The sequence below is a fragment of the Halyomorpha halys genome, unplaced genomic scaffold (assembly GCF_000696795.3).
Source record: "Halyomorpha halys isolate HHAL.00 unplaced genomic scaffold, Hhal_1.1 Scaffold726.1, whole genome shotgun sequence".
Classification (NCBI taxonomy): Eukaryota; Metazoa; Arthropoda; class Insecta; order Hemiptera; family Pentatomidae; genus Halyomorpha; species Halyomorpha halys.
The window spans coordinates 569,028-589,554 of NW_027116696.1; the positions used below are offsets into that span (position 1 = coordinate 569,028).

General features: G+C 34.0%; 2 protein-coding genes across 4 annotated transcripts in view; one reads left to right on the plus strand and one right to left on the minus strand.

The window, feature by feature from the left end:
- The window catches only part of LOC106685721 (collagen alpha-2(IV) chain), a 109,564-nt gene extending 103,564 nt beyond the window's left edge, over positions 1 to 6,000 (minus strand). For all 3 annotated transcript variants that reach the window (XM_067053432.1, XM_067053430.1, XM_067053431.1), the window contains exon 1: positions 5,894 to 6,000. In XM_067053432.1, the coding sequence (XP_066909533.1) occupies positions 5,894 to 5,944 (51 nt within the window). In that variant the 5' untranslated portion in view covers positions 5,945 to 6,000. The remainder of the gene's footprint in view (positions 1 to 5,893) is intronic.
- Positions 6,001 to 6,008: 8 nt separating this feature from the next.
- LOC106685722 (collagen alpha-1(IV) chain) overlaps positions 6,009 to 20,527 on the plus strand; it is a gene marked incomplete at its 3' end in the record, with an annotated part of 81,927 nt that continues 67,408 nt past the window's right edge. The window contains 1 exon segment of the mRNA XM_014428552.2: positions 6,009 to 6,113. Coding sequence (XP_014284038.2) covers positions 6,048 to 6,113 — 66 coding nt within the window.

A 20,527-nucleotide genomic window follows, 5' to 3' on the forward strand; every position in this document is an offset into this window, starting at 1 on the left:
ATTAATATACAAAAATTACAACGTGTTCTTTACAAAATGAAGTAACAAGTAAATTTGAGAGCTTCGGTGAGGCTCGAGGTGGAGCGCTCTGGTGAGCTTTGGTCCAACCACTTGGTCCCTCTCGCTACAGGTTCATATAAGCTTCTCTCAGACCAAGCCCGTCAGCCAGTCCAATCATGAGCTGGAAAAATAGTTCTTTTGGAGATCGTAACATGTACTATCCTAGTAAACTGAACTAATCCTCATATATCGATAAAAAAAAACTGGAAAACTAATAAAGCTGAGAAAAAAAGATCTTTCCATATTTGAAAAAAAGAATTAAAACGTATACATATAGTAATAACTTATGAGTTATACAGGAGGTTAAGAAGCAATCAGGAAAACATGAAGTTCTTCGGAGAACCTGATGTATTTGATTAAAGTCATGAAACTGGAAAGGTTGAATCGGGCTTGTCATGTGGACGATTGGAATGAGCGATGACATAATCCCAAAGTAGTTGGCCGTTTGTAGGCGAGGGAGTTGGAGTGTCAACTTTAATTGCCTCGTGAATGCAGCAGCGCTGGTTCATGTCAGGCTTGGGGGTCAAGGTTTATTTCTGTGACGGCCCACGAAATGAAAATTTGGCCCCTCCGGCATGGTTACAATAAGTTGGTGAACTCTGGATCTCCCTTATGTCAGAAATGAACAGAAAAGGGGTCATTAAAAAAAAAAAATACCAAAGAAAAGTTACTGACAGAAATTATACATGGAACACGAACAGGAAGGCCGAAACTGCGATGGCAGCACTGTAGTCAATGACACGAGAAATGTTGGTAACCGAATGGCGGTCGTATAAACCAAGGACTTCTAGCGTTTCTGTTGGATAGATAAGAGTCGGGACTGGATTGTAAAGCTAAACAAAAGTAACAGCATATTTTGGAATTTAGATTACAATACTTTAATTTAAAATATATTTAACAACACATTTTGTTTCGCCGTGTATAAATAACACATTTTTGTTCAATTCTTTGAATATTCTCTTCTATTCTGTTAATAATTTGATATATGAATGCTAGGGTTTTATGTTTAATTATTTTTGTCAAGATAAAACAATCTATCAGAACCTTCTAAAGCACACAATGTTCTGTCCTAAATTCTTTGCCAGTTCACCATGTCCTACCATATCTACAATAAGTATAAATAACAAGACAATTGTCACTTAGTCACCATACGTCAATAGTAGATAAATCCAAGAAACTATCTGAGGTAGTTCTTGGTGGAGTTCTGTATTGGCACAACTGGTGCTTGTAGCTGCCCCTAGTCTGCTCAACAAATCATTCCCACTTAATTCTTCTCCCAAGTTGATGTTAATTCCTTGCATTCGGAAATCAGTAAAATTCCCGGGTCTCTTCCCAGTTTATAACAGGAGTTAGTCACGATAAAAAAGTTATCAATTTTGACAAACACACAGGTTCCCTGGCACAAATAAACCATCGGCATTACTTGGTCTGCATGAACCAGCACAGAAGTTATGTGACATATACAACGACAAAGAAAGCGAAATCTTTTTTTCTGGAAATTCTTCAATAAAGAAGACCTAAGCCGGACTGGAAACAAAGTTTGGGCGCTCAGAGGTCCAAGAATTTGAAGTAAATTAAGTAGCACAACAAAGTGTTGGGAATATGTCTTAAACTCTTAATCTCTTAAACAACTATCTATCAACACATAAATGAATTTAAACATTAAAATTAGACATTGAAGTTTGTTAAAAAATCAATATCAGACAGAGTACCGTCATGACTCAATTTTTTAAAAACTTTTCGTGTATTCAGTTGTGTTATTTGGACTGGGAATTAAGAATGCTTCCTTGGAACAATTGGTTTCACAGTGAAACTCGGTTTTACCTAATAGTTCCTCAAGATTCGTCCAGTTTTTTGATCACGGTAATTTTGTTTAAATCTATTTAAAAAATAACCAATTAACCATATTTTTATTAATTAGTGAGTACCAATTTTTTGGCAGATATGTCAGGTCTATATTCTTGGAATAAATATATGGAACATTAGTAGATATTCTTAAGAAAAAAAACAGGGAACTCAAGAAGAAAACTTGTCACCAACTAGGACACAATATTCTGTAACCAATCGGTATCACACATATTCTATGGTGTCATTATGGTGCTAAGCCACCTTAATCTGCATTTATCTTTGGTTAGGAATTAAAACAAGGCCGCTGTCAGCTATGCCCGACTAAGGGTAATTTGATGCAATAGGCCTCTTCTTATCAATACTTGATGTGTTTCGTTTTTGTCAGTATTATTAATACATCAATTAAAGTTTGCTATGAAAACATTTATTTATTTTTTTATTAAGGCAGTCCACGCCGAAGGTGATGTTTGCCTAATTTTCTACAGGTGACCAACCTATTCTAACCATGGTTAAGAGTAAAGTTTTTCATTTTGCGGGACCGCCACTTAATGAAGAAGTCAACGCTGCAAGGCCGGATTAGATCAGGCACCGTCCGCGGACCTCAGGACGATAGACTTGCGCCTAACCCCTGAGCTACGGTGATGAAAATGTTATATTGATATTTAAACACAACATATATGTTTATAAAAATAAATTAGTCGGAATATGATAAAAGTATGTAATATTATTTATTAAAGTTTTTTTTTTATTTAATTCTTACAAAAAAAAATTATTTTCCTGGCCATCGAAAATTTTCACCTACAACTTGTGTTTTAGACATGGAACAAATTTGGTTCGGCGTCTTTCTATTTGCCTGTATTTTTTTGGTCGATTTTGGTTAATGTTTCCTGCACTGATTACTAACTGAATATTTATTCCGATATGACGTCATTTATGTAGGTAACATTAGTTAAACACACATCTCAAACGACATTTTAACGATTATGTTAAAATAAGAACATAAAAATGGAATATCATGTAACAATTACTAAGATAAAGTTTTGGTGGATTGCGGGTCAGAAGCACTAATTAAAAGTAATTACTTAATGGTCAAGTAATCATCAATTTTAAATTGATGATGATGGTAGTCAAATAATAAATTGTTTAACTCTTATTTATATTTGATGTTATTTCTTTTAACTTGAAAACTGATTCGGAGTAAGAGCTAATTAGAGTAACTTATATAAAACCATTATATATTACTAATCATCCATAGGAATATCAGGCATAGGTCTTCTATTTAAAAAAAATTAAAATATAGCAAGATAAAACTGTCATAGTTGGATGCGGTTTTTAAATATTTAGACTATATTTAGGTAAACTAAGAAACTCCAACTAATACACCGTCATCATTTGTAGTATAAAGATTTGTCCACAGATAGCGAAGCAGGCACCGCAAATGGGAAATGAGCTAAGCAATTTTGAACTACGAAATGCTTATTATTAATAAATATAATTACTATTATTATTATTGTTCTCTATAAAACTTTAAGTTTTCAAGAAATTAGCATGAATGAAATTCTATTATCTTTAGTACCTTATACAATACTATTCATTTATTTTCTGACAGTTTGTGATTGATTATACTATCAATTTATTTTCTAAATTTAAATGAAAATACAGCCAATTCTAATTAATTTTTAAGCTATTGTGCTAATAAATTGGAACAAATATCTTTGAATATTCAACTTGTTTCTAAGGGTTTAATTTTCTATATTCTTTATTAAAATAAATTCTTTTATTTTATTTATTAGATAAAAGATTTAGTATTCACTGATGAGTAATTGACTTTATGTATTTGTATAGTTTTTTAGATTTCATCATAAAATTTAGGTTTTCAAAATCATAGAACAAGGGAATTTAATTATAACTATTCTTCAGCTATTATTTGATTTTTGCATATGATCGCTTGAGGTGACCCCGTAATTCTGAAAAAATCGAAATAGCCATATAAAAGAAAATTAAGGCATCATTCTAGAAACTTTTTGTAAGTCAAAATAAAGATGATACTTATACTACAAAACGATGGTATAGATTAGATGTCTATAGAGTGACATATAGATTTTTTTGTTTTATAGTATTAATTCTTGTTTTTGATTTTTCGGAGGCTATACAAAGTATCATAGATTTAGCAATACATAATAGATATTCTTTTTTTCATGTACAATAAATAAATATATATTTTAAAATTTTCTCTTAATCAGTTAGTTCTAATCAAACAAAAGAACTTGAAAGAACCAATGAATTCAATTTTTCAATATTTTGGGTCTTTAATATCTATAATATCAATACATTCATAAATCTGATTTGTAGGATTATATAAGCTCGAATAAAGGATGGGATAAATTTTTGGGTTTGAAAATATTTTTTTAAATGTTGATTAATGACTGTCCTTTATAACAATAAAAGTAAATGCTATTAGCTATCTGTTAATTAATAACATGAAATAAAAATTAAGGTTAACTGAAATGTTTATTTTGGAATTGCTTTACATATTAAGAATAAAGATATCTTCGATAAAACGTTACTTTCCTAGTTTAATCAGCGTATACATTAAGATCATATTCTTACCTTGAACCATTCAACTGTATATTCAATATTTTTCTTCATAATATTAAAAAATCATGTTAAAATAAATAGAATGGAAACGCAGGTCTTAATTAATAATAAAACTATTAAACATATTAAAAATTTTAAACATAAACAAAATATTAAAAACATTAACTTTTAGTAAAAAATATTCTCACTGAAAAACGTTTACAAATGGAAATCCAAAAACCATAAGCTCCATCCATATTTTGAACAATAATACTAAACTAAAGTTTTTTATAAAACTTTTTACACCTAACTCCTGTGCTGGGATGATAAGGAATGAAGAATTTTGAGGAGTATATGTATATTTGTTATCCCATATCTTAAATGGACTCCATATCTTGTTTCAATTTAAAATTGCTAATTCTAAATGTTAAATTAAATTTAAATTCTAAAAGCTGTAATTAAACAATAAAATCAAAAATATCATACATATTAATTTTGTACTTGAAATAATATTATCTTTGAAACTAAACCGAAGTTAGGAATTTTCAATAGATATATTTTTAATTCACTTCAATTAAACAAACAATATTCGAATTTCTAATAAACAGTGGTTTCTAAGCTGAGTGCTGGTAGCTAATGCCACTTTCTCCAAATATTACAAAAAAATCTAAAATAAAAGTATAAAATATACAATACTTTCCAGCATTTATTTAGCATTGTTTTTTTTCTTTCTTTTTTTCCTACATATTTAATCGATCTAAGGATAATTGTGTCGCAATTTTTTTATAGCTCGAAACGGGTTCCGTGAAATTTTTAGCCCAAGATCTGCTCGATTTTTTTCAGCGCAAGAGAGTGTTGCGGCGAAAAAGGTTCGGAAACTGCTAAAACAGAGATTATGGCGATTGAACATCAGTTTTTCAACCTACTTGATTTATTCTATTGATTTAACTGGGCTCATCTAGTTAATAATCGAATTTCAATACATGTAATTTCAGTCGATCCGATATTTCTTTTTTTTCCTGGGGGAGGGAGGAGAAATAGATTGGTAATAATCATATAACAATTTTACGATAGGTTAAAGTTAAATAGCTATTGGTCAATTTGTGAGCAAGCATTTATGAAAAGTAACACATAGAAATTTATGGTATTCGCTTTATACGATAATATTGTTACTAAAGTTAAATTCGATCTACACAGTACAATATTTCATTTCGGGAAAAGTGTAAAATAAATATGTTTTAAACTTAGAAAATGTATTATTAATAGAGCTTTTCAATTGACTATCTGTACAATCAATACAACGTTACTAAATAAATAAGTTAAACAATTGAAATTTTGGAGGCGCAGACATTGTTAATAAGTTTTCTAGAGTACATGAAATTCCATTAAAGAAAGTTTTATTACTTACCGCATCGGCAGATGAAAAGACGAAGACGAAGGGCAGAAGGAGAGCCAACATACCGTCCGAAGAGGTCGGATGCTGACGGGCCAATGGTCTGTGCCCCGCTGGAGCGGTGGAGGGGGCCGTTGTGGTGTGCTGTGGGCGCACTTAGGCCTGGACCATGGCTGCTAGAGGCGGCTTCTTGTTCCTCGTATTATTGTGTCGTATTAGCGTATCCCTCCAAGCGGTGAGTACTCTATCATCTTCTTCTCATATCCTCTATTCCAACAGCCGCTAGTCGCTTGTTTTCATTAATATCCAGTTTTAGAGAATAATCATTGTATGTAAGGCAACTGACCATTCCTCTGGAAATATATATTATTTCACCTTAAAATGATATTTTTACTTTCTTTGTATTGTATATCCTTAATTGGCTCCTGAGTCAGTCTTCATCTGACCAAAGTATGGCTGGCAATGGCATTTGTAACTGCAGGTTCCAATATGAGATATTTAATCCATATGTGTGTAGGCAATGTCAACTCTTCAGTTACAATTGAAAATAAGCTGAGAGTATGTTATAAGTCGATAAGAATGTTTTGTCACATTGAGAGTATTCAGGCTATAAGTTTATTGTCGGTTTGATTATTTAATATAGTACATATTCGAATAGAACAGAGAATATTTGTGTTTTGAAAATAAAATACAACAGAAATGTGATAACAAAATGAAATAATATCCCAAATGGATATTTTGGAGTAAGGAAACAACTAGGACATGAAGAAGAAATCTGTCCTTGGCGATGCTAATAAAACCCTTTTACTTTAGTACACAGAGTACTTTAGTTACCATAGTGGAGGACGGCAATGGGTATAAATATCATTGACTATTAATTACTTTAGTTTGATTGTTAATTGACTCTGCAATTGTACCGGGCATAGAACTACCATCCTCCGGATCCCAATGTAGGACCGACCGAGTTGGTACTGAACGTCTGTAACGGTCCAGTCAGCTGATGAGCAAGGTCGGATGCAGTAACAAGTCATTTGGGAAGCATTCGCCTAGCTATAGTAGACTAGTTGTGTACTATATAGTACAAATTAAGACAATACACTATGGTCTGTGTTATATGTCGCATCTTTTTTTTTTTATTTTTTTTTTCGATGAACTTGAAATGGATGAAACTATAACCATAAGCATCAGATTTATTCGCATCTTTTAAAAAATACTGAGATTTAAGAAATTAAAATGAATTATTGATTTCCCACTTCAGAGTTCTTCCAAAATTAATTTATTTCCTTTACATTAGTACCTATAAAAGTGTACTTGATTTGCTGTCCAATGCACCCACCGCTAGTGGGAACCAATTTTATAAACAAGACAGGAACCCAGAAACTTTAAGAATTGGGGCCCTCCAGGTTACTACTACTAAAATGGAGTTAGACATGCTGTCAACTGATAGGTTCACATGGAGGTTAAGTAATAAAATTATTAATTAACTATTTAAAAAGTATGTTGACGAAAACATTTATCGGACTGGTGAAACGCACTAACATATGCACATGAGCCCGCACTGTCAAACTCATGTTAGAACATACTTTTGTATTTTCGCGTTTTTTGTTATTCTCTACCACTTCTACAACATTCTGCGTTTGATATTATTAAAATCTCTGGCTTTCTTACGTTATATATTACATATTTCTAAAAATGTATTTTCTGATGGCAAAAAATATTTTTCCTCATATCTCTTTGAGTTAATTATCAAATCCTTTCATAGTTCGTACTTATCCATTTGCACTACCAGGAATATTCGCCATTTATGCCCCGTTACACTGTTACAAAAGGAGCGGGGTAGCCTTGGGGTAAAGCGCGTCGCTACTAACTCCAAGGAACCGAGTTCGAATCCGGTTAGTCAATTTTGTCAAAAATGATGCTGTATTATTCCAAACTATATACCCGCCTGAAATATGTAATTTCAGTTTCGTACGATTTTTGTTTTTTAGCTAGGCTGTTCACTCACACACCGACACAGAGCATATGCGGGACTTGGTTGTTTAGACCCTAGGGATCTTAAAAGGTGTATTGCCGTCTAGAATTCGGATTAGAAATATTGCAAGATCGCAATAACTTCCCCTTTACTATATAAAAATACGAAATTCCAATTATTTGTGTACTTTTGGTTATGCTTCTACCATGAGTTCATCCTCATGAGATTTCATTAGCCGCTTGAGGCTTTACTCGAAACACTGACCAGATTTCCAGTCGAAAGAAATTGGAAAAATCAAACTTTCTTTCGCCCTTTCCTACTTTGAGCTATTCTTATAAAACTCAGTTACCTATATTTATATAGGTTTCTTAAAAAATATTTTTTAAAACTCCTTTTGAGGAGATTATAGAAAAAAATACTGAATTAAGTCCTTTTTTGTACTGTTATGATAATTTTCAATAGTGTGAATTGGTATAAGGGAAGTGCTTTTGGTCTCCATGTATTTTCTACCCAACCGCCATTTGCTTTTTTTTTGCATTTTGAAGAATTTTGATATTTTTTGCACCTGGATAGCTTCTGCATATAATAACGGGGTTGCAAAGTCATATGTGATTGAAAAGTGCTTGGATTTCGTAATGCCTGCCTTCTACTCTCGCCATGTTTTTGTGTATGTTCTTAAATATTAATGAAGCAATGGATTTATCATTCAACTTTTTTTCAAATAAAAAGGTAGGGGAAGTCCATTATTGGTGACGGAGCTCTGCTGCTCACGCTTTTTTTTTCTCCCTATTTTAGGATTTAATAACCTTTAAAAATATGGGTTAGTAATATCTTTATTGTCATTTTATTAAGCCTCTCGTTGAATCTCCGATGCTTCGCTATTGCAGGATTTGAGTATGAATGAATGTTTGATTTAGCGTTAATTTAATCGCAAATGTGAACTAAAAGAACTTGTTGAAATGACACTTATTGTTAAAGTAAGTGTCATTTCCAATAATTTGGTTCTTCGACATAATCTATTTGTGCGTAGGCCTCTGTTCTATCAAATAGACACATTTCAATGTAAATAGAAAGGATCCCAAAATATATTTATTGTTAGACAGTAGGTATTGGATATGAAATTTAATTAACATTAATGAACATTTACACTAACTTAGTAAATTTTCCAATGAATGTTTAAATAATTTATTTATTTATATTATTAATATTTATTTTAAGTGAAAAATAAATTGCTGGGAAGAAAAATATTAAAATATATAGTTTGACAAAAATAAATATATAAATAATTTTTCTGATATAATAACAATTGATCTTTATTAAAAAAAAAAAATATGACATTGATTATAGCATTGTTTTAACATAAACCTCCTTACTCTTCGCTTTTTTTCGTTGTTTTATTTAACAGAGAAAATACAATCTAAGTGATGGAGCTCTGCTGCTTCCTCTATACTCTTTATATCCTTTAATATTAATGGGTGCTGATTTTTAATTTCATTCACCAATACCTGTATATAAAATATATGCTGAGGGGAAGTATTGTGGTCGCGGAAAATTGTTTATGCGTCAATAAAAAAAGTGCTTTAAACAATAATTTTACATCTGTAAAGGTTATACAACTATTTTTATAAATCGTACTATATAAAGAAAAAGTAATGCCTACTTTGTTCTTACTGCTTCATAAAAGAGTAAAAATAAAGATTTTTATAATAAAAAAAGTGGCTAAGCACTAAAAGTAAACACAAAAAAAAAAAAAAAAATTGCAGGATAAACTAAACGATCTAACATCAACCATACTACCGTTGATCTACTTGTCAACTCTGACCTGCAAGTATGACGTCTCGGATATTCCTCATTCCAGCCTTAACATGCTTTTGGAGTCCTATAAAGTCCGCCTTTTTTGGTTCACTTGGCCTCAAAGCTAACCACCTCTATTATTATCCTTCTTGCAAGATTTATGTACTTGTAAAGAATAATGTCACAAGATAAGCATATGAATTTATCAATTTGACTACAATCCTGGATTGTTCAATTGCAATTTTAAGTTATTATGTGAATATAATCAATATCTATTGGTGTTATTACCAAAATATTTATTAATGTCACACCCTACCCTGCCTGCTAGGCAATACGGGTGTTTACAACGTTGCTATTTCGTTGCCTATGCGTTGCTTCCCACTGCTGCAGTCAAACAATTTATAGTATTGTCCTTAGCTGTGCGAGGAAGTTGATAGAGCCAACATTTTTTTTCTACCCGTACACAAAGGTTTTGTTATACGGGCAGTTCTCCTTGGTTATTGGCTGAGGGAGGTAGCTGGGCCGTAGAGCCCCGTCTCCATCATCAACTTAGCTCTAGGGATGGGATATCGGAAGTAAAATATCAATATCTATATCAATATTGGTTAGCAATATCGATATTGATATTATATCAGCACTAAAATATCGAAAACTTAACAAAATAAAGCAATAGTAATCATAAAATGATAATATAGGAAGACTTATTTTATATCATACCTATTCAAAACAAATATGACAAATATAAAAATTCGAATCCGGCTGAGCAGAAAATTGTTTTCTGTTACACTGTAGCCGTGAGTCAACCCTGTGGGTTCTGGAGCCCTGCTGGGGTCCACCCAGCTTAATAAATTAGGTATTAAATACTAAAAAGGTAATAAATTGGGTCAAAATCTTGCGGTCGAGCGTGATTGTGACCAAATCACCTCCTTCCACAATCGTTGGTCTTACTACTAGACACTACTAACACTAGTAACACTACTACTTCCTTACAAAGTACTGAACCCCTGACCCTTGGGTTGTAGCGGTACAGATTTTAATTTTTAAACAATTATAAAAATTAAAATTATAATTTATAAAAATTTATTTCTCGGTATTTCGTATAGTTTTCAGTATTCTACATTCCTAGTAATAACGATATCAAAGTTTAGTAACGAGTAAGTAATATCGGAATATCGATATTCCGTTTAAAAATACTAGAAAATTTAAATGAAAGCTTCAAATGTTATATTGATTTAATAATTTTACTCCGTCTAAGTGAAGTGTCACATTTTCTTCCAAACCTTAAGCTTAGGTACGTGACAATATCACGGGGTCGTATAATTCCTCCTTATATCCTGAGAGTAATAGTGTGTGCCCTGTCAGCCGTACCCCTCAAGAAAAAAAGCTTGAGTCTTGACAACACCCATCTTTAACTTCTTCCTCTCGCACCAGGCTTCTATCAGATTGGCGCACCGACCAGCCTCATCTTTTACTGTGCCTCTCCTGTTCGAAGCTACCACAACTACTAGATCATCTACGTACGTAAGTCCGGCATAACGGCCTGCGGAAAAACGGAAAAACAAAGCTGTCAACATTTGCAACAAGTTAGTGAATAGTTCAAATTCAAAAGGGTAGAGAAAATCAGAATATTTTATAGTTGGCAAAATTATAAAGTATTAATTTATTTGGAAAATTCTGTCTTAATTGTTAAGAAATTTTAGATTATGCCCTCTTGGACATATTATTGAACTCATAGCAACATTCCAAAGAGCTGTAGCAATTGTTTTTAGGAGGGGAGGGATTAGATAAGGATGGACACCCCTAAATGGTCCAATAAAAATTAATTTTTAATGATTCATTAATTTCTAACAACAATCAATTTACAACTAGTTTTTCGTTCTCAATTTCCATCCTTCATCTTAGCAGCCATAAGGTTCTAAGACAAAGAGTGCTTGTCCACAAGATACAATCTTAAGCTTCATCAAAGGCATCTCTGTATGGTTTGACCCCGTTATGCTCAGCGCACTTCTCAGATAATCTTATTATTCCTGTTAGTATAAAGCAACGACATAATGATTTTCGTCATTATTTTAATACATACTTAGATTTTTATGTTATTTATAGTTCTTAGCGAGTTACAACAATAAATAAATGTTCCAAGTTCCTATAGCTAGGTTAATGGAACTATAGTTCATTGTTTCTATATCAATGTTTTTGAATTTCCATTTGATCCTGTACGGAAAGTAAGTGAGTTGTGCGATTGTCAAAAGTAGTATGGTTTTTGGAAATTTTATGAACAAGCATTTATAATATTTTTAATTTTTATATATTGTATTTTGCATAATATTTGATTATTGTTTTTCGGTTCCCAGTTCGATATGTTTGAGTACGACACTCGCTTCGATTTTCACTGATTATCAATTTTCACTAAATTCTTAATTACAAACTACCGAAGGTAAGAAAGCTTTGTACTCATGCAGAAAATAAAAGAAAGAAGTTTATTGAAGAAAGATAGTCCGGGTAGCGGTTAAGAAAGGTCAAAATAGTAAGAAAACTATTGGGTTGTAAAATAATTCTAAATAAGGATTAGTTAAAGTGCTTTTATGCATCAGTTTCAACCGAGATTCTTTATCTTTAAGTGGTATTTTGCTTGCTCAAAATGAAAGATAAAAAAATTCATTTTCGTCATTTAATGATTTTTTTTGTATCCGAAAAGGAAAATTCGCTGCACAGACGGTTAACAAAATTTGTAGTGTGTATGGCGATGATGCTTAAGGAGAAAGCACCGTAAGAGGTTTGCTCGGTTCACTGGAAATTTTTTCTTGAAAGAGGCAAAGCGCTCGGGTCGTCCTTCAACTGTCTATGATGACCAAATTCAAGCATTGGTTACAGACAACCCTCACTCTACGACACCGGATATTGCAGAAACGCTTTAATTAAAGGCAGCGATTGAACAAAAGCGTCCAGCATTGGCTAATCATGAAGGCATAGTTTTCCATCAAGATAATGCCCGCCTCACGTGTCTTTGCAGACCCGCCAGAAATTACTGGAGTTTGGCTGGGATGTGATCCCACCCTATTCACTAGACCTTGGCCCAACATATTTTCACTTATACTCATATTAAACACTTTAATTCGCTCGAGGACAGCAAAACGTACATGGAGGAGTTAATTACGCAAAGATCTGAGAAGCTGGAAGGACGGATTAAAAAATTACCTGACTGATGGCAACGTGTAATAGATCAAAATGGGTCCTATATAATTGAGTAAAAATATTTACAAGAATCTGAAGTTTTTATTGGAATCACCAGTAAAAAACGCTACGAACTTATTTTATAACCCAATATTTTGTACATTGACCACTACCCGGACTTTCTTCCTACAATCTATTACATACGGTCTACTATTATTCTTATCATACGAAAAAAAAAATTATATCGTTAGAATCAAAATGACTCAATCTAACTGAAATGACTCGCATCTTTCATTTTAGACACCAATGGACTAATTTGATTCCATGTGTGTCTGTTGATCCGGACAATTTTGTCAAATTTGTGTTCCGGCATAATCAATCGAAACTTTAATCCTATTTTGGTGAATTGGGGTTGGTACTCAGTATTTTTCATGTTTTTGTCCCAGATTTTGTCTGATTCCGCCCACTACTCTTGCTTACGCATTCGCAAACGTACTTTCTTTGAAATAGCCATATTTCGAGTTCAAATATTGAGACAAAAATTGGACTTTGCCTAGATGTGGTCTAGCATAAAGTTTATAAAATTTCATCATTTACTTTTGCTTAACCAAGAGCTAATTTCAACTAAATTTGCTGATAAAAAAACAACATAGTAATAGTAGATGAAAAAAAATTAAGGAAGCTATACTGACCCATGTACTTAGCAGACTGTTATTAAACCACTTGGAGTTTAAAAAATTTTTAAATTGTTGCTGCTTGAATTGAGGAACCTCTTATCAATTTCTAGCTTCATAGCCATTGACGTTTTTTTGAAACTAGGTCAGTGAGGGAGTTTATATATTAACATTCAGATTACTATGCTATATTTATAAACAGTGATACCAATCGTACCGGAAAAAGGAAATGCATTAGACTATTGTCACATTTCCTATATAAATATCTGTGCGTGATGACCAAGACAAGTATTGCCTCATCTTTGTTGATAAGAGCTCTTGGAACGGACGTCTGAATAATAAATTCTTTTTAATAATATTAAGATAATATTGATTAAGTGTTATTTTTATGGATATGATAACATCGAGATTCTTTTAGTTACTATATTTCATTTTTTAGTATTTTTATAAATTACTAAGACCTTGTTGATTGTTTGTGTCTTAACAATGGTTCCCTTTGGAACTAGAAATTCCCTAACACCATAGTTACAGGGAAAAAAAGTGAATTAATATAAATAAATCAATGGTTTACTTAAAACTTAGCTCTGTCAGATTTGATTTTTCTAATTCTTATAGGATGTGGGTTTGATAAAGGAGGAGGAATAAGGAGGTGGTTTTAAAGCGGGGTCATTCACTACATGAATGAATTAAAAATGCGTTTGTAGAGGTACCTGAGTAGGGGAAAGTTCGGAAAACATTGATCAGTCCTTTGCTCACGGGACTTGCCCGTCTTTTCGAATTATTCCACCAAGTCATTGAATCGTCCGCAATCGAGGCCGATGTTTATCACGTGTGTTTACCACCTTTGTGTCCACCTTATCGATGTTAAAGTCTAGAGCAGTGGGGTAGTGTAGTATTGATGGTTACCAAACTTCCTATAATCAGCCTAATATTAGGTACACTAAACTGCCGATCTGTTCTCGCTCCCTGCTCACTATTGATCTCAAGAAGATGGCGTATCTTCTTCTGGAGATGAAATAATACAATTTCTATTAGTAAAACCTTCAAAAGAACTAGTGCAAGAAGTGATGCAAAGAAGTGCAGGCCAAGGTCAATGAAAATTAAAAACCCAGGACGTACGATTAATTACAAAGAACAAGGGAAATGAGACAAAGCAAGCAGTGCAGAAGACTGATGAGAAAGGCTGGACTGAATTCGATAATTTGAAGCAAGTTTTATGGGAATAAAAGAAAGTTTTAGAGCACCATGAAGGGATTAGATGAGAAATATGGGAAGCAAGTATTAAGTTAGTATTAAAACTGGACAGCTTATTACAAAAAAAGAAAAAGTTCTAAAAGAATGGGCATATTTCTCTGTAAAAAATATGTGAAAGTGGAAAAAAGGAAATGAAGAAGCTCTTTTAAGACAACCTGTTGAAGAGGGTGATCTTATCGAGGGTTGGGAGCTGGATATGCCTATGGCGATAGCCAAAAACAACAAAGGCAGGTGGTGAAGATGGAATTACAGTTGAAATGTTTAAATATGGTGGATATCAAGTATATAGGCGAAACCAAGTATAAATGTTACTGAACATTTTTAACAAGCCATTCCAGAAGAAGGAAATCCCAATCGACTGCGAAAATAACACCTGCATTCCAATCCACAAGAAAGGTTCAACGGTAGTGTAAAAACTATCGTCCATAATTCAAAAGTTGAAGTCCATATTAGACAGCAGTTAAGAAGAATAGTGGAATAGTGACTTCCAACCCATCCAAATTTAAGTATTTGGTGGCGTCAAGGAGTGGTTCTAGGGAACAAGGAATTATAATTTGTAAAAGCTTGAATCTGGAATCGCTGGGCTCCTCCGTAGAGGTTGCTCCGCGTTCAGTGAGCAACTAAATGGCTATGTCGCAAGAGTTGCTTTTGTGCTTATGTGTATTAACACATACCTTTGTTAAAACGTACGGATAAAAGTTTTCCTTGTTAAATGTTAGTCTGTGTTTTATCCGTTTGATAATGAGTCATTTAAGCTACGATGATTCTGTTAAAATATTTACTTTTTGAAGAAGCAAAATCTTTGCGTTAATTGATAATCACCTTAAATTCCACAATTCTACTATTTTAATGGGTATTAATTCAAGATTACTCATAGTAATACAAGATGAGCGAATTCAGGTCAACCAAAAATCATAACTCCCATTGACAGTCGTTTTATTAAAGGATAAGAACTTAATTCAACATCTTCTGGCATTAGATACTTGATTACTAGTATTCAGGGAATATCAATCTCTAAATAAACTGTACTTAAAAATAATATTTGATCGCGGGTCTATACACTTGATATATTGAACACGTATCAAAAGACTCAATTTGATTGAAAACAGTTTAGGAGTGTTTCAAACAGGTTCAAACCAGTTATTAAATTAAAGCTAGACTAGGCAATTATTCGTAGTGTACTTATTTAGACAACATTCCTCACCCATTTGATTCGCCAGTGTTATCTGCAGTTTGAGCAACTTTTTTAGATAAAGTTGTGTCTTGAAAGATTAGACACGTGTCCGAACATAACCTCCAGCTCGATGCTGGAGCTCCAGAAAAAAATTGAAAAGTTTGCTTGTGAAAATCACATGATATAAAGTGGTTTGTAAAATCGTTCACATCAGTGCCAAGTATATTTATTCTGATTCTGATGAAGATAGAATAATGAGCTTAATTAAGAAATGTCTATTGCCAAGTAGGTTTTTTATTTCTTAAGCAACCCACAAATATATTCGTGAATGTTTTAAGTTTGCAAACAAAAAAATCTTTATACCTAATACATAAAATATTTAAGACGCCTTAAAAATAGTGATTTTCTAAAAAAAATCAAGCTCATATTTGGATTTCCTGTGCCAAAAAAAAAAAAAAAAAATCATACCAAATATATAACAAATAAAACTGTTGCTTAAAACTCGGCCAACTAAGCATACTTTTTTCCAAAGTAGTTTTACATGTGTATCCTGTTTTCCATGAACAATGCAGGAGCCTGAAATTCAGCGCAAATTTGCACCAGAACGTAAAATGCTACAAACAAATTGGACATTGATTTGGACGTTTTTTGGTACGAAAACCGCTAGCTTGGTTTTTATTTTTTTGAGAGGCGTTTAAGTCAAGTAATTTTATTCGTTATAAATTACTTTTTCGCACTTGTGTTTATACTTCGAAATAGACCGATAGGAGTTCTTGCTAAAATGTGAAATGCCATATCCTAATCTTACTCACTTATCAATCCGGTATTTATACTATAATCCTTAATATCACAGACCATCATAGATAAAGAGACATTCCGATTTAATCAGAAATAACACGAATAGATCTTTAACTTCTCTTCCTTATATGTTAAAAATTAATAGATACAATTTCATGCAATTTTTACCTAATACTGCATATTTTATGTACGGTTAAAAAAAAAAACCTTAAAAGCTTATGATAACTAGAGTTACAAAAAGTGTAGTTAAAAATTGTATGCTGTCTAAACGTTTTCCCGGCTCTAAAACCATAGTTGGGATACTATAAATGATCTGGACTACTCATTGAGAATGATCCTTAAAAAGTTGAGTATTATAATTTTTATACATTAATATAAGAATATTGATCGTGTATTGTAGAATTAGTAAGTATTGCCAAGGGTCATCATTGGAACAGATAGGCTACATGTCAAAATGTGAGTGTCCTCAGCACTTTTGTTTTTTCGCCTTTTTTTTTTTTTAAAGTCTGGTTACCTTGCCCAAAATACCGGCTCTTTATTTAATTGTGCTAGAGGATTCTGAGAGGATGTGAGGTGAATGGCCACAAAACTTGCATCAAGCTCCTCGTCTCGTTGGTAAAGTGATCATTTAATTTCTCGGGGTTATGTCTTGTCTTAGGCGATTTCTCCAGCCTGATATCAACTTTACAGAAGGCCCTCGACAAGGCGTATTCATTAACAAATTAGGAACGACCGTGCCAGAGGATGAGCCCTGGACACTGACGCAGGTAGAGGAGGTCTAGGTGAGAGAGTAACAGTTCTAGTTGCCGAGATGAAACGGACGGACTAGAACTATCGAGACAGGAGCCAGCTTACTAGTTGCCGAGATGAAGTGGACGGACCAGTAAGCTGATAAGGCTAAGTGCAGCTCTAGTTGCCGAGATGAAGCGGACGGACTTGAGCTGGGGAGAGACGGGATCAACTACACTGGTTGCCGAGATGAAGCGGACGGACTAAGATTGCTGGAGAGAAGGAAAGGAGATAGGCCATCATCTTAGATGAACGTACAGAAAAACAACTTTTGCGAATATAGATTGGCAATGAACTTCTCTAGCACTTCAACTTGAACTTGAGCAGTGTCTACGCCACCAGTGTCGTGAAAAGACCCAGGTAAGGATGTGGATCTAAGATCAAATAAGTTTTTTTTTTTTTCAAATCCCCTACAAAATTATAATGGCGTGTTTATAAACAATGTACTTTCTCCTTTTACTGTAAAACATCTACATTCTAAGGAGTATTTTGGAGTATATTATTTTAGTTGTCAGTATTAGTAGGATGGAGACTCTAAATTAGTTTTTTTTTTTTTTCTGGCCTAGAAAAGAAATTAAGAAACAAACAACGTGAGTCCCATGGTAGACATAGAGTCTACCATCGACAGCTGATAAGTCAGACATTTGACGGATACGTCGCCGGTACTGTGACCGTGCGATCTGTGGTGTTATCTAGAGTCATCAAGCAGACGCCCGGGCGAGCCGGGCGAATGGTTTTGATCCAATAAAAGCGTCCTTTCCATCGCTGGTCGGGACTTGGTTGCATGTATTAGCTCTAGAATTACCATAGTTATCCACGTGAGTGGCATATATTCGGTAAACTATGACCGGTTTACTGAGCCTATTGCGGTTTCACTTTAAGTCAGCTCCTACTGAGACTTCCATGGCTTAAGCTTTGAGACAACCATATAACTACTGGCAGGATCAACCAGGGAGGAGCCGGGAAGATGGGCTACTGCGACCCCGCTTCGCCATATAGGCCCCACCTTTTCTATTTAAACTCAAACTCGAGACTCGCACTCCGACCGAGCACGCCGCGCCCGCCGATCGGCCTGCCGGATCCGAGCCCGCCGTCAGGGGCCCCCCGGGGGGGGCTCTGGCGGGAGGTCGGCCGGGCCGAAGGGCGCGGCAAGAGGTCTGAGAGCGGTCTCTCTCTCTCTCAGTCATCTCCACCCTGGTCAGGGGTGGTGGAGGGCGCTGCATCGGGTACTGCTGCCCGGCCTGAGGTCCGGGAGTCGCCCCTTACTAGCGATGTAGGCCCTTACACTGATCATCGGGGAGGCCCGGTCCCGCGGTCGATTCGTCGCCAGGAGTGCGAAGGTATGACATGCTCCGGGTGGAACACGTCACGTTCGATCCCCCACACGACGTGCGTGTGGCTAGGCCGTTTACTGGGGAGTTGAGGGTCGATCTCTCGACTGGGCCGGGGCTCGTGATGAAGGGTACCCGTGGCCCGGCAGGAAGTGTTATCCCCCTGCCTGCCAGTTAGGTAACCTTAAATCTAGCCATCTACCAATTTAGAGCCTATACTCTAAATTAGGTTTTTTTTTTTTTTTTGTTTCACATCCCCTTTATTCATAAAATAATCTAAATTAGTTTTTTTTTTTTTTCCGAACCCTCTAAAACAGAAATAAAATTGAATTAGTAAGTGCATTACTGTGAAAAAGAAAAGTAATTCGTGTTGTGTCTTACCTTTTACTACCTTTGGTATTTTAAGGTTACCTGTTATGTAATTGTATATTAATGTAAAAATTTGGAATTTTGTCCAAAACATAAATTTAATTAATCGATTTCTGAGAAATATGTAATATTAGTTGAATTATTCCTTTTTTCCTATGTTAGCTATAAATATAATTAGCTACATATATGTTATATGTATGTGTGGTTTTACTTATTCTGGTTTACTTTGTTAATTTAAATAATTTTTCGGTTGATCTAAGTTATAAGTTTTTTCTTAAAGATAGTTTTTGATAGGTTTTAAGTAATTTATTCAATATTCATTTTCTGTCTTTCCTTTAAATTTTTTTAATATTTAATCAATCGAGTAATTGTTTCCTTCATTTCTTTGTCTTAAGCTTTTAAAATTGTGTTTATTTATTTTTTTTTTGTGATTAGCCATGTATAAATGTTCAATTGTTGCAATTAAAGCTGTTACCAACCTAAAACTTTCTTTACACTTTCCTTCAATGTTAATCCTGTTCCTTTTTCAGAGATTACTAATGGTAAAGTTCGAAATATCATTATTATTTTTTTATATGTTTTAATTACTATTTCAATAAATCAGAAAACTATTAATACAATATATGTAAATATTATTTTTCTTCCATATTTTAACATAATGGATTTATGATGCCCCACATCATATTCTAACGAAATGTTACATCTTATCTAGCTTCAAATGAAATACATCTTATGAGCTTCAAATCATATATGAGCTATCCATTCTAAAAAGGAGCAATTTTAAGTCCGGAGGTGAGGGCCCTCTTCGTGTTGTATCGCATATAAGATAAAAATAAAAAAACATTAATTAATAAAGACGATAGATAATGATGAAATAATAATAAAATAGTCAGAAGTCGAAAAGAAGTGTGAGAGAAGGGGTTGGGGTGCATCAGAAGATGGAGTTATGAGGTGATGTTAATAGGGTTTTTGGAACTTTTCCTGCCCTGCCACCTCGCAGGAAGGGGGGATGGAGTGGTAGACTGGAATACTGGATTGAAGGAAGCAGGGAGAATGTCGAAGAATTTAATGTGTCTCCGTATGATGTGTTGTTGTACAGTTTCTAACTGTAGTTCGTTATGAATGTGTGTCACGTTACGTCTTTCCAGAGATGTCCCTCGACATATCTTCTGTAGTGTGCTGTTTTGGGATTGTTGTAGTGATTTCAGGGCTGTTGGGTAAAGATAGTGTAGTAGTGGTGCGCCGTGTAGTAGTGATGGTCGTAGTATTACTTTGTAGATGGGTAATTTGAGTCTGAGTGACAGCCCTGGTGAGTAGATGAGG